The sequence below is a fragment of the Exophiala aquamarina genome, assembly GCF_000709125.1.
Source record: "Exophiala aquamarina CBS 119918 chromosome Unknown aczIA-supercont1.4, whole genome shotgun sequence".
Classification (NCBI taxonomy): Eukaryota; Fungi; Ascomycota; class Eurotiomycetes; order Chaetothyriales; family Herpotrichiellaceae; genus Exophiala; species Exophiala aquamarina.
The window spans coordinates 4315213-4327403 of record NW_013550584.1 but is presented as its reverse complement, the minus strand read 5'-3'; the positions used below and the strand labels follow the sequence as shown (position 1 = coordinate 4327403).

At 52.0% G+C, this 12191-nt stretch overlaps 5 protein-coding genes across 5 annotated transcripts; 2 read left to right on the top strand and 3 right to left on the bottom strand.

The window, feature by feature from the left end:
* Positions 1-287: 287 nt before the first annotated feature.
* A1O9_06659 (uncharacterized protein) lies at positions 288-1406 on the bottom strand (the record flags this gene model as incomplete). Its single annotated transcript, XM_013405869.1, has 1 exon — positions 288-1406. The coding sequence occupies one exon, from the start codon at positions 1404-1406 to the stop codon at positions 288-290; it is 1119 nt and encodes a 372-aa protein (XP_013261323.1).
* A 1174-nt stretch (positions 1407-2580) lies between these two features.
* A1O9_06658 (uncharacterized protein) lies at positions 2581-5511 on the top strand (the record flags this gene model as incomplete). The annotated part of the gene is made up of 1 exon (XM_013405868.1): positions 2581-5511. The coding sequence occupies one exon, from the start codon at positions 2581-2583 to the stop codon at positions 5509-5511; it is 2931 nt and encodes a 976-aa protein (XP_013261322.1).
* Positions 5512-6342: 831 nt separating this feature from the next.
* On the bottom strand, positions 6343-7649 carry A1O9_06657 (uncharacterized protein; the record flags this gene model as incomplete). Its single annotated transcript, XM_013405867.1, has 2 exons — positions 6343-7590; positions 7641-7649. 2 exons carry the CDS (start codon positions 7647-7649, stop codon positions 6343-6345), a joined length of 1257 nt encoding a protein of 418 aa, XP_013261321.1.
* A 570-nt stretch (positions 7650-8219) lies between these two features.
* A1O9_06656 (uncharacterized protein) lies at positions 8220-8429 on the bottom strand (the record flags this gene model as incomplete). The annotated part of the gene is made up of 1 exon (XM_013405866.1): positions 8220-8429. A coding segment is annotated over one exon (210 nt), but the record flags the coding sequence as incomplete, so codon positions are not given.
* Positions 8430-9259: 830 nt separating this feature from the next.
* A1O9_06655 (uncharacterized protein) lies at positions 9260-10984 on the top strand (the record flags this gene model as incomplete). The annotated part of the gene is made up of 1 exon (XM_013405865.1): positions 9260-10984. One exon carries the CDS (start codon positions 9260-9262, stop codon positions 10982-10984), a length of 1725 nt encoding a protein of 574 aa, XP_013261319.1.
* Positions 10985-12191: the final 1207 nt, after the last annotated feature.

The following is a 12191-nucleotide window of genomic DNA, read 5'->3' as shown; positions in this document are numbered from 1 at the left end:
AATAACAAAACGTTGTCATTTTAGCATGAATAGCTAATTTCCTGGCGCCGATACAAATGACACACTTGTCACGGCCTGTCTGTCACACAAATCCTCCTAGCCGCTAGTTAGAAGCCGCCCTACCACCTTGAGTTAGCGGGCTGGCCTACCTATCCGTCCACTGGCAGGTGCTACCAAGGCTTGGAGTCCGGGCTGCTCGAACCTCCAAATAGCAAAGCGTCCTCGAGGGCTATCGAGAACAACTTCCAAGAACCGTCATCAGACAAAAGAGCAGACCGTGGCTGGGGCTATGATAGGTTTGAAGTCTTCGGTATGCATCTAGGAGTCAGAGTCCCTCGCAGGTCAATGTCTAGTGCTATGCAAAGTGGAACGTGATCACTGTGTCCCCGCTCGACAGGGGAATTGAAAATATCCGTACTCGCCACCAAGTCTGCCTCAACCAGGGAGCGGCTGAGGACTATCAGATCGACTCGGTCGCAACTCTCGCCCCAGACCTTGCCTCGCGGGTAGTAGGTGTATTTCTTCTCTTCTCCATGCAGGTGTCGGAAGATATCGACACCACGCATTCCCCCAATGGCCGTGAAAAACTTGGCATTGAAATCCGCTCGATTCTTCACATGTTGACTTGGAGCCGTCCGTAGTCTCGGATGACCATCAATCTCTGACCTAGCGATATTCATGTCGCCAATGAGGATAACACACTGGCCGGCAGCTTCGAGGCGGAGAGTCTCTTCTAGCATCCACTGATGAAAACGAAGTTTGTGATCATGTCGCGTCCCACTCACATGTCCACCAACAGGGTCTCGATAAGGCCTTGAAGTCCCGTTGACCCAGTACCCGTTGATGATAACCAGGTGGTTCTCCAGTTCATGGATGAGCACACGCCCTTCCAAATCCCACTCCGGCCGGCGTGTGACACGGATGGCGGTCGCAGTATCATCACGAACCAAAGTGGCCACTCCGTGGATCTTACCTCCAAAAGCAGTAGCATTATAGCTGTCTCTTGGCAAGGAAAAATGAGCGGTGTATGTTGGCTCACCAGGAGCATTCCCCCCATTGGCGGCCCGTATCAAGGCTCCTCGAGTTGCGGTGTCCGTCGATTTGATCTTGACTTCCTGTAAACAAAGAACTTGTGGCCAGCGGTGGCGTTGGAGGAACAGCCTCAATGGGCTCACAGTGGACGACTCAAAGATCAGCTGTTTCTGGAGCAGCGGACCGATGCCATTGACGTTCCAACTGAAAACTCGAAACAGATCTGCATCCGCGTTACCAGTCGCACATGGCGGCCGCGTGGAAATCACCACGCGTTCCGATGTTTGTGTGAGTTTCCGGCGCAAGGCGGGAGGACTGATTGCACGGGTCGATGAACTCAAGGCACGTTTAGGACAAGCCTGAGATGATGACATGACACACGCCCCACGCGCGTGTACCGCACATCCTTTGACCACCTAAGAATCTAGAGCGGTTGAATTGGTCGAAAGGTTGCCGATCGAGACCTGCCAGTGATTAAATCGATATTGTACTGCAGTGGCATGCCCCTGGTAGAGCGGGAACCAGCATCCCTACGAATCCAGTACGTCATGAACTGGATGGCTGCAAAGCTGGTCCGGGTGCACTACACGTACCTACTGTACAAGTAAGTAGTTCTCGGTGCGGAGTAGTCCGCAGGCACCAAGCACTGGGCCGCTGGCAGGAGGTGTCTCAGAGCCCCGAGCCCAACGACGGACCGAGCCGAACGGGTGGCAGCACAGCCTCTGGGCAAATGGGCTGAACCAACGGGAGCCCTGGTAGCCCCTAGATAAATAGAGATCAGGGGCGTTTCACCCCCTTCCTGGTCACCAAGATTCTCGGATTTGTGGGCAGCTTTGTTGACGGTTTGACGGAATCTAGCTGATTAGGGACGCCTAAGACGGGCTGTCGTTAACCCTTATCTCCTCCCTGGCGCCGGGCACCTTCCTTGCCAGGTTGGCACTACCGAGTACCGAGACCTATCACCCGCACCAGCCCTGGACAAGCTTGCAGTTTCAGGGCTCTCGGGCTTTAACTGGGACTGTCTCGTAGGGCTTTAGGGCTTTGGGGCTTCGAAGCCTTTCCCAGCTGTGGGGGTCTCTCCTTGGTCCATCTTTCCGCAAAACGCCCAAAACGTGTCGCCAGGCCTCCCAATGCCTCCTTTTGATGTGATCTGTGTCTGGAAGAGATACTCACACCTCGTCCTTTTGACTGCTATTGCTGCATGCTGTGCTACTTGCCATCCATGACCCATGATTCCTTCTCCACTCTCGCTTGTCCTGTCCTTTTTCTCTTCGTCTTGCTTGGGAAATCCTCCTGCTTGAAGCTGCACACCTTACCATCAATCATTCTCTCCGTCCATTGTCCGTGTATCAGCTATCCAGGTGGCGACGCGCAGTCCGATTCCACCAACACCAGCCGACCGTGGCTATCGCAATCCCATCACCTCTCCTAGCCGACACGGTTCTGCTGTAGCCAAAGCCACGCTCAGAGCCCCAGCTACATTTCCCGTCGTCTTTCAAATCGAAAGCACCACGCAGTCGAGCCTGCCTTCCTTGCATGGCCGGCGCCATGGCACCGCAGCCCAGCCTCTATCCCAATTTGCACCACCTACAAGACCTCGATAATGCAGGCATTCAAGACCTCCAGCAGATCATCCAGACATTCCCCATAATAGACAACCATGCCCACAATCTGCTCACTGAAGACCACGCATATGGAAGTGCCGACTTCCCCTTCGAGTCCATCACATCCGAAGCACAGGGCCATGCCCTCCTAGACCATGTCCACTCCAGCCTACCTCATATGCGTGGGGTGAAACACCTGGCCGAGTTCTATCAGTGTCCGGAAACATTGCAAGACGTCAAATCCGCACGCTATGAGTGGGTGCGCAGAGACTACCCCGGCCTAATAAAAAGATGCTTCGAGGGCACTCACGCCATCATGATGGATGACGGTTTGGCCCCCGAGCTCATCCATCCCTTCAAGTGGCATCGTCAGTTTCTGCCCACAGTCTCGAGGATAGTGCGCATTGAAGCCATCGCTGCCGACCTGCTTGAGCATCTCGCCCATGCCGCTGGCTTCATGAGGGTGGGTCTGGATGCCGATTGGCCTATCAGCCAGACCGAGAGCTTTCTGGTGCGCTTCAACACCGTGTTCCGCAATCAAATCAGAACCCTTGCCAATGATCCGGATGTTCGTGGCTTCAAGTCTGTCATCTGTTACCGCACCGGGCTCGACATCTCAACTGAGAGTCGGAAGAATTTCCGCCCCCAACAATCCCTCACTGAATCGGTACTGCTACAGTCCTTCCATGACTTCCTGCAAAGTGCTGTTCGAGACCATAAGTATCGTATTCAACAAAAGGAAGTCAATGATTATCTCGTCGTCGCAGTTTGTGACGTTCTGGAGAAACTCGTCGATACCGATGGCGAGAACGTTCCATTCCAGTTCCATACCGGCCTAGGTGATACTGATATCAATCTGGTCAAGGCCAACCCTGCCTATATGCAACCTCTGATTGAAGCATTTCCCAACGTGGACTTTGTCCTCCTTCATTCCGCCTACCCATATACTCGGGAAGCAGGTTATCTTGCAACCACCTACTCCAATGCCTGGCTCGATATCGGGGAGGTGTTCCCTATGTTGTCTCGGGATGGTGAAGAGTCCGTCTTGCGCCAAGCACTCGAGCTCACCCCCAGTACCAAAATCCTCTGGAGCACAGATGGTCATTTCTATCCTGAAACGTACTGGCTAGCCAACCGCCACTTCAGGGAATCACTCGACAGGCTCCTGACCGCCTATGTGGCTGCTGGCGATGTGACAGTAGCTCAAGCAATTGACATGGCCATCGACATTATGTTTTGGAACTCCAACACATTGTACAAGCTGGATGAAGAACGCAAATTCCCGGAGCTGCTCAACGCCTGTGGCAGGGCGACAGGCGAGAGCCTGCGTACCCTGGTCAACGGGAGTTCGAAGGCTCCATCATTTAGATCATATGCTAGCACTGCCGTCGCCATGACTGGCCCCTCTGGCCTACGTCCTTCGGGATCTGCATCCACATTGCAGGCGGCCAATGTTCACCTTGCACTGCGCTCCGGCAGTACAAGCACTGCGTCTGGGCCCAGTTCGAGTGCTGCTCTCTTCGCACAAAATCTGACCGTCTTTGAGGCTTTTATGCGCACAAACCCAAACGTCAAATATATCTGGTACCAGTTCGTCGACTACACCGGCACGCCGCGGATCAGAATGGTAACCATCCTTCATTTCCGAAAACAGCTATCGTCAGGAAAATGTCCCTATGTGACCTCCGCCTTGACCCGCCTGTTGCAGAACGACACACCTGCTACGGGTTGTTCGCCAACCGGTCAATTCTTTCTTTTGCCCGATCTCTCAACGCTCACCCTCAACCGAGGCATTTCTTCACCGTCTGCAACCGTGCAGACCTGGTGGATGGCAGACACCGAACAGGGTCCTGCTTTAGAGCATTACGACCGATGCCCTCGTTGGGCATTGCAGACACAGGCCAATGCTCTGAAAGCCGAGTTCAATATAACCATTCTCTTGGGCTTCGAGATTGAGATCGTGTTCATGCGCCCCATTTTTACCGAAGATAAATCTGACTATGTTGACTTCCAACCGTTGAATTTCGTCCACTCATGGGCTGGAATGACCAACCAACAGCTCGACACGCTGCCCATGATCGAAGAAATCGTGGATGCTCTAGCAGAGATCGATATCCACTTGCCAGAATTTCATGCCGAAGCTGCCCCTGGACAGTGGGAATTTCCTCTTCCCGCCTTCGAACCTGTCAAAGCTGTTGATGTTCTGTTCAAAACGAGAGATGTTATCCGGAATGTGGCCAAGAAGTACGGTCTCAAAGCAACTTGTTATCCTCGACCCTTCATCTCCAGTCCTGGGAGCGCAAACCACGCACACTTCAGCGTGAACGGGCCTGGCGACACGGTCGAAAGATGTGAAGGCTCATTCTTGGCCGGCGTTCTGGAACATCTTCCGGCGATCCTGGCCTTCACCCTTCCAATCGAAGAATCCTATGCGCGTGTTGGCGCTGGCATCTGGGCTGGAGGCGAATACGTCTGCTGGGGCACTCAGAACAAGGAAGTTCCACTACGGAAATGTGGCCCTGGCCACTTTGAACTCAAGACTATAGACGGCACTGGAAATACATACCTTGGGATGGCAGCACTACTTGCATCTGGCTTGCATGGGCTCAGACAAGACCTCAAACTCGAACTCAAAGATTGTCTAGGCGATCCAACAGGGATTGGCGAGGAAGAACGGCAGAAATTGGGTATTTCGGTGAAGATTCCTAACTCCCTCGAAAAGAGTCTCAAGGCTTTGGACCGGGACAAGGTTTTGAGGCGCGCTCTGGGATATGCTATAGTTGATGACTATGTCGCAACAACAGAAGGTGCCATGCATTTGTTGCGTGGATTCAATGATGACAAGAGAAAAGTTTGGCTCATGAGCCGCTACTGAGTTGCGATGAATGGAACTGAAGGAGCATCGCCTCTCGACCTACCTTTGCCCCTTCAACAGCGCTATGGTCCAAGGCTGTATATCAGGTTATCATGGACCTGGAACTATACGGGAACGGCGCTTGGAGTTTGGAAGAGGCTGGGGACGTTGGAAAGGGATCAGCTAGGAAACGGCCCCACGGCTACCCATCCCCAATTCCAGGCGGTAAAATGGGAACAGTATGTTTTCTGTTCGCCAGTTATTTCCAGGCACCGGACACATGTTCAGATTAATCACTACCCAGAGCAGACGGACGGGGAAGTGTTGCTGTGACAACAGTCCGTTGAAAACCGCAAATCAGTGTCCTCAGATGCAACATTGCAAGATACATCAAGCGCGGGGAGATGAGTCATCTTCGCAGACACGGCAGCGATATCATGGAGATTGCCATTTCCCTTTGGCCGAAGTGTTCAGTCTCGTATATATTTCTCCTTCTTATCCTTCTTGTCCTTCTTACCCTTCTTGCCTAATTCATAATGTCTCTCAGTTGCTATTGAGCGCAATCTGTAACAGCCTTTAACCTTGCATGTTAGACTACCAAGCAGCCTGAATTTGTTAACTCCCTGGTTCAGGCAGATAGGGCCAGCTTAATAGATAAAGCGGTGGGATGGGATGCTTTACTTCTCCTCTGACTACATATTTGTACAATACAAGACGATCAAACCACTGAATTATAAATAGAATTGAACTCGAATCAATGCATTTCTCGACAGTCATGATTTGAAAGTGTCTAGCTAGGGCTTGCGGATGACCGTTTCATTTTCGCCGACAACGACCACATCCAGGCCTGTTTCACGACCAGGCTCCAGGCATGTCCGGCCCATCTCGACAGCTTGGACACACTCTGCTGCTGCCAGTGGTGGACAGAAGGATCGAGTCGTCGACATCTCCGTTCAACAGCGGGCTGCTCTCAGTCTCAGTTGCGCTGTTCCCTAGCACCCACCAGTCCGACATATCGACTCCACATCGTTCACAGTGGCCCAAGTTATTTCCGCTCTGTAGATTTTGGCTTCGGCGACTAGGCGACAAAACGTTTGACGTTGCAGACACTCCGTAGCTGCTGACACGGCTGGGAAGAACCCACTTGCCAGCACGCGTGGCGAAGAAGCTCGACAATTCCCTCAAGAGAGGGGTTTTGGCGGGCGAGATATCCTGCGAGGGAAAGGGGTTGTGGGATTTATTTGGACCGCATGTGCCAATGGCGGCAGGAGCAGTGGTGTTTGTGCTCGCACTGCATATTTTCCAGAGGGAGGAACGGCGTCGAGGCAAGGAATTGCGGCGCTGGAAGAGCTGCGGCGAGAATGAATTGCGGCTGCTTTGCGTCTGACCAGATGGAGATTCGTGGGGGATCTTCTGCTCGCCAGGGAGAGGAAAGTCATTTATGGGGTTGCTAGTAGGTAGATGGCGAGGAGCAGACCATCCTCGTAATTGGCGGTCTGGTCCCATGCGATGTCGTTCAACAGTTCCCAGAGGTCCAGGATGATTTCGGGTGTCTCGTCGTCCCAATGCTGGATTTGCCTTACTGACATTCTGGGGTGCAAGAGGAGGATCTGCGGTACGTGGAAGGCTTGGCCCTCGTTCTTGACTTGGTCGCGAAGTTTCTTGGGTCAGGATACCTCCTGGAGCTGGGTGAATCAAACGTTTGGGCAGCGTGGTGGATAGGTTAGGTTTGCTTCCAGGACGTATGGAGCGTCGGCTGGCCATGTTTTGATACGGACCGGCTTCAAACGACTTTCGACTTGAAGGCAGAAGCGTCATCCAGGTGGGTGTGAGATGTTGTGATTGCTCTCCGTGTGACGCTTGATCGGTTGTGAGATCGAGAGGATCGCTCAGTGATATCATTTCTGTCTGATTTGCCAGTCGTTGTGGAACAATGATCTCCGACGAAGGGATCCCGGTGACTCTCACATGCTGTTCCAGGTTCCGAGCAGACTCAGGCTGTTCACTGCATCGCAAACAAACAGGAGGCTCGTCAACAAAAATGCCATTCTTGTGAGGGCTTCCGCGATCTGTGAGATAGCTGGGGGGAGTCAAGGGCGACTGCGTAACGAGTTAGCAGTCATCGTATGTGCAAGAGGCTCGTTGGTCACACCGCGCATATGAGACATGAGAAGCAACTCCAATGCCACTAGCACCACCCAAAGCTGACGGCATCGGTCTTCCTGAAGACCACTTCACCACATCGCCAGCATATGCTGATGCTATGTATCCACCTCTAGCAGTCCACGCAGACAATGCGGCCTTCGAGTCCGAAGGTATGTGGGGGCAGATTGTGCTTCAGCCAACAGACTGTGCAGAGAAAGGTATATGGTGGTGACATGGCATTGGGAGTTGGATAGTGATATGGTCAATAGGGGATTTCATGGCGGGTCGGTTGAAAGAGATGAGGTGTTGGGCATTCGACATCGTCGTCGATAATGGCTATCGTGATCCTGGGCCGACGAAAGTGTGCAGCGAGTATGCCATGAAGGGAGAAATACCAACGAAGAAAAGAACGGATATTTGTAACATTGGTGAGCGAAAGTTGAATGCAAAGAAGGAGGTTGTTGATTTAAGTTGATAGTTTGGTTATCACCTTCGATCCCAAAGCAACCGTCTTCGTGCATCGACCTGCTCCTTCCTCCTGCTCTCTCCTCCACACCGCAATGTGAAAGCCTCGTTAAGGAGAACTAGGATCCCCAGTGAGGTTTGGCCAACCAAGTAGCATAAGCTGACATGCCGGCGAGCCAAATCAATGTTCTGAAATAGGCCACTGGTCTGCCCCGTCCCAGCGAGTTGTTGTCGCGGATCCCGAACTCGACATGCGCCACTCGAAACAAGAGGAGAGCGAGAGCTCCAGTCAAGAATCGATGATTGCCGCCATTTGCTTCTGCTATAGATATGCTACCAGCAGTGCGGGAGCTGGGGTGGGCAATGGCTTGAACTGTTGAGGAAGAAAAGTAAGAGAGGCAATGCAAAGGGCTGATACAGACGGTCAGGATGGGGCATGTGCCCATGTGTCTATGTACCTGTACCTACGTACCTATACCTGTGTACCATACCTCCACATACCTCTATACTTGTGCCTATGTACCTCCTCATAGGTACCTGTTAAATGGCCAGGAGCGCCCCCGCCCCCGCCCCCTCGGCTCCCACCAAATCTCCAACTTCTTGTGTCTGACGACAAAGACCTCACGTGCTTTGTCATTTCTCCCAATCACCGTCTGCCTCGGAGCCACATGCTGATAGTGGGCTTTTCAGTCGTCTGACAGGGAGATTCTTTTGTTGCCGCCACAGCTCTTCCCCTCCAAGATCAGGCTTTTCTCGTCGACTTATCTGTCAGACGTCGATCATGACCTTCCGTGCTGGAACTTGGAAGTCGGTTCTTGCCTGTCCAGGACATCCAGCCTCTTGGCAGCGTTGGCGGTGATACAGAGGTGGCATCTCACGTCGTTCCGCTGGCGAAGGCTGCAAAGGGACCACAACGCAACTAATAAACCTATCGGTGAACCTTCTGATCTGTTCCCACTGCCCGACATGCTGCGAGGGTGAGAGCTCAACCACCTCCTAGGTGAGAAAAGTCTATATAAAATTTTGGGGGCGAATGACGTCGCCCTGCCCAGTGGTTCGAAGATTAATATTAAGCCCTCACCTTCAAGCTTGACAAAAGGATTCCTCGCGGTCTTCTTCATGCCGTCGACGAGTCAACGACAGGTGTCAAGTGCACCCAATGGCAACCAGCAGCGGTGAGCAGAATCACCTCGACGGCCACAGCGGTCTCATCTTGGCTGTTTTCTGCGTGGTTTCCATCTTCGTTATCTGGCCGATGAAGATTCCACTATCCAGGGTACTACAACGGCCACTTCTTGTGTCGCTGCAAAAAGCACACATCATCGGTGATGAGGATTTCCACACTCTTTGCAATTGCAAACTATACCTCTCTCTGTCGCTTCTTACTGCTCCGCTCATTGGTGTGATACTTCTCTTGGCCACCACGACCATCGATGGGAGTACAATAAGGCTCGGCATCGTGGGCGACGACACCATTCAGCCATATGATGTTCTCGTTCTCTTTATAGCCCTTGCCTACATTGCGATTGCTCTTGACGGGACTGGAGCGCTCGAGGCAGTCGCTTTCTACGTCTCAAAGCGTGGTGGAAGTTCTGGACGACTGCTTTTCACGTATCTCTATCTCTTTTTTCTACTCACTGCATGCATCGTTGGAAACGATCCTCTCATTCTCTCGGGAACCCCCTTTCTCGCATACTTGACCCATCACACTGGCTTGGAGCCAAACGCGTGGGTATTCAGCGAGTTTATGGCCGCGAACACCGCATCCGCCGTCTTGGTCTCATCCAACCCAACAAATATTCTCATCACGGGGAGCTTTGGTCTCAATTTCCTAACCGGATTCACCAAATGGACAATTCTACCCTCACTTGTCCCTGCCGCGCTCAACTACCTAGTCATCCTTGCCATGTTCTGGAATCGCATACCCAAGACGCTTACGCCTGTCACCGAGGATCCCTGGTCCAAGCTGCGCGACCCCATTGGTGCAATCTTCTTGGGTGTCCTCCTGCTCGTAACAGTTGCTGTGCTGGTAGGGACTAGCTTTGTTCCCAAACACGCGGTGGAAGTATGGATGGTAACTGCACCGGCAGGCGTCCTTGGATTTCTATGGGATCTCGGAAGCGACTGGTTCAGGCCCCGACAACAGCAGCAGAACCTTCTTCGTAGGCAATCAATCGACCAAACCGCCGGAATGCAAAGACTGGATCATACTGGATCCAATGGCAGCCAGCCAGTCCCGGTGCATCTACCTCAGCGTGAGAAGGCCTCCGCATCGCCTGACTCAATCCTCTCGCCGGAAGCGAAATCCGCTGCGCCGCATTCCCACACCACTTTCCTGTCATTACTTCGTCGCTTCAGTCGTCGCTTTCCTGCGACTTCACGGACTATACAACGACTGCCGATCCCACTGCTTCCTTTCGCTATGTGTGAATTCATTCTGGTGCGCGGACTCGCGCAGAGAGGATGGATCTCTGTCTTTGCATCTGGATTTGCCAATGCTTGTATGACGCCTGCTAGCACAGTCTTCTTCATGGGATTTGTCTCCGCGGCATTTTTGTGTCCGCTCGCTGGGACTAATATCGGCGCAACAATCATCCTTGTAGAGATTCTGCGGAACCCCAAATTTTCACAGTCTGAGGCAGTTCTGAGGGACGAAAGAGTATTACTTGGCGCAATTTATGCGGTAGCCATGGGCAGCAACATCGGAGCATTTAGCTATACCTTTGCTGGAAGCTTGGCTGGTCTTCTCTGGCGCGGTCTCCTTGCTGATAAAGGGATTCATATATCGCAACTGAAATTTGCGATTGTCAATGCCATACCGCTTCTCATGCAAATCACAGTCTCATCAGCAATAATTCTTGGACAGCTATATTGGTTTGTTTAACGAGTGTTTACTTTTACTTTGAGCAATGGACCCTTAATTATTCAAGGATCGTCTAGCTGAGGCATGAGTGCTATGCATAATCAGAAGCCTCTCAGGTTGCAACGATAATCTCAAACCCATCTTAGATTGGCAAGGGTGGAAAATCTAAGACTCAGATCTCTTCTTTATCCACTTATTCTCCACAAGATTTGGGACGCAGACCCCTCAGCCAACCCAAGAATTTGCGAGGCTTGCAGAAGCTGCTTGCCTCATGCAAGTTTCAGCCTAATTGAACGGCGGGGACATTGCTGGCTACAAAAGATCAAGCTACTTGCGCCTGAGTAGATGACATCCATTTCAAGTTGCATTCTGTCTGCGTTTATTCTAAGGATATGCTCGAGAACGAAGTTGCTGCATATTGTTGCTGAAGCAGAACCCGTGTCCAAGACGCTCTTCCCAGAGTTCAATACCTGACCCCCGTTGATGTCAAAGAGGGAGCTGTTCCTTTGAGTCAGTCAACGTCATTGCAGCAGGTGAATGAGCAAAATATGTCGGGGATATGACTATGTGTGGCTTATTGTGGCGACTCGAGCTTACAACTAAGTATTCTGGTACCTGGATATGCCAAGGTATGCATCTTCCACTCTCATGGGGTTCTCGGTAAAGTGCAGCTGAACTTTCAATTCAATTGCCAGTCGACAAAGGAGAAGCAAACTTGGTCCCAGAGGTCTTCCGTCTTCCTTTGCACCCACTCATATCTCCTTAGGTTCCATCGCGGTTGATTTGGCCAGGGAACGTACAAGTTACATGCGATTGCCCTGGTTCCCAGTTTTACCTGCGGTCTGGTTGACCGTTCCATTCGAAGGCTTATCCTGCCCCCGTTGAACTCATTTTGGAATTGGAGCATCTTCCTTACCGCACTGTGCGGTGGTCGACCACGTTTTGCCATTGATGACTTTGTGTCCTTTTGCGTCCCGCAACCAGAACGAACCACCAAGATCACCTTAGCATGAAAAATTACGCATCAGCCTTTCGCGCAGTAAAGAAGTCAGGGCGGTGGCCTTCATACCATTATTCGCCAACAAACTGGTGTATAGCTTTCCGTTATCTTCGTTCTGTGCCACTAGGAGCAGAGACAACTGTATTGAGGTTGTATCTTGTTAGGTTAAGTCAAAGGGTGGTTTGAGAAGCATGGCCCGGATGGGGGTATTTGTGGGTTGATAGAGGC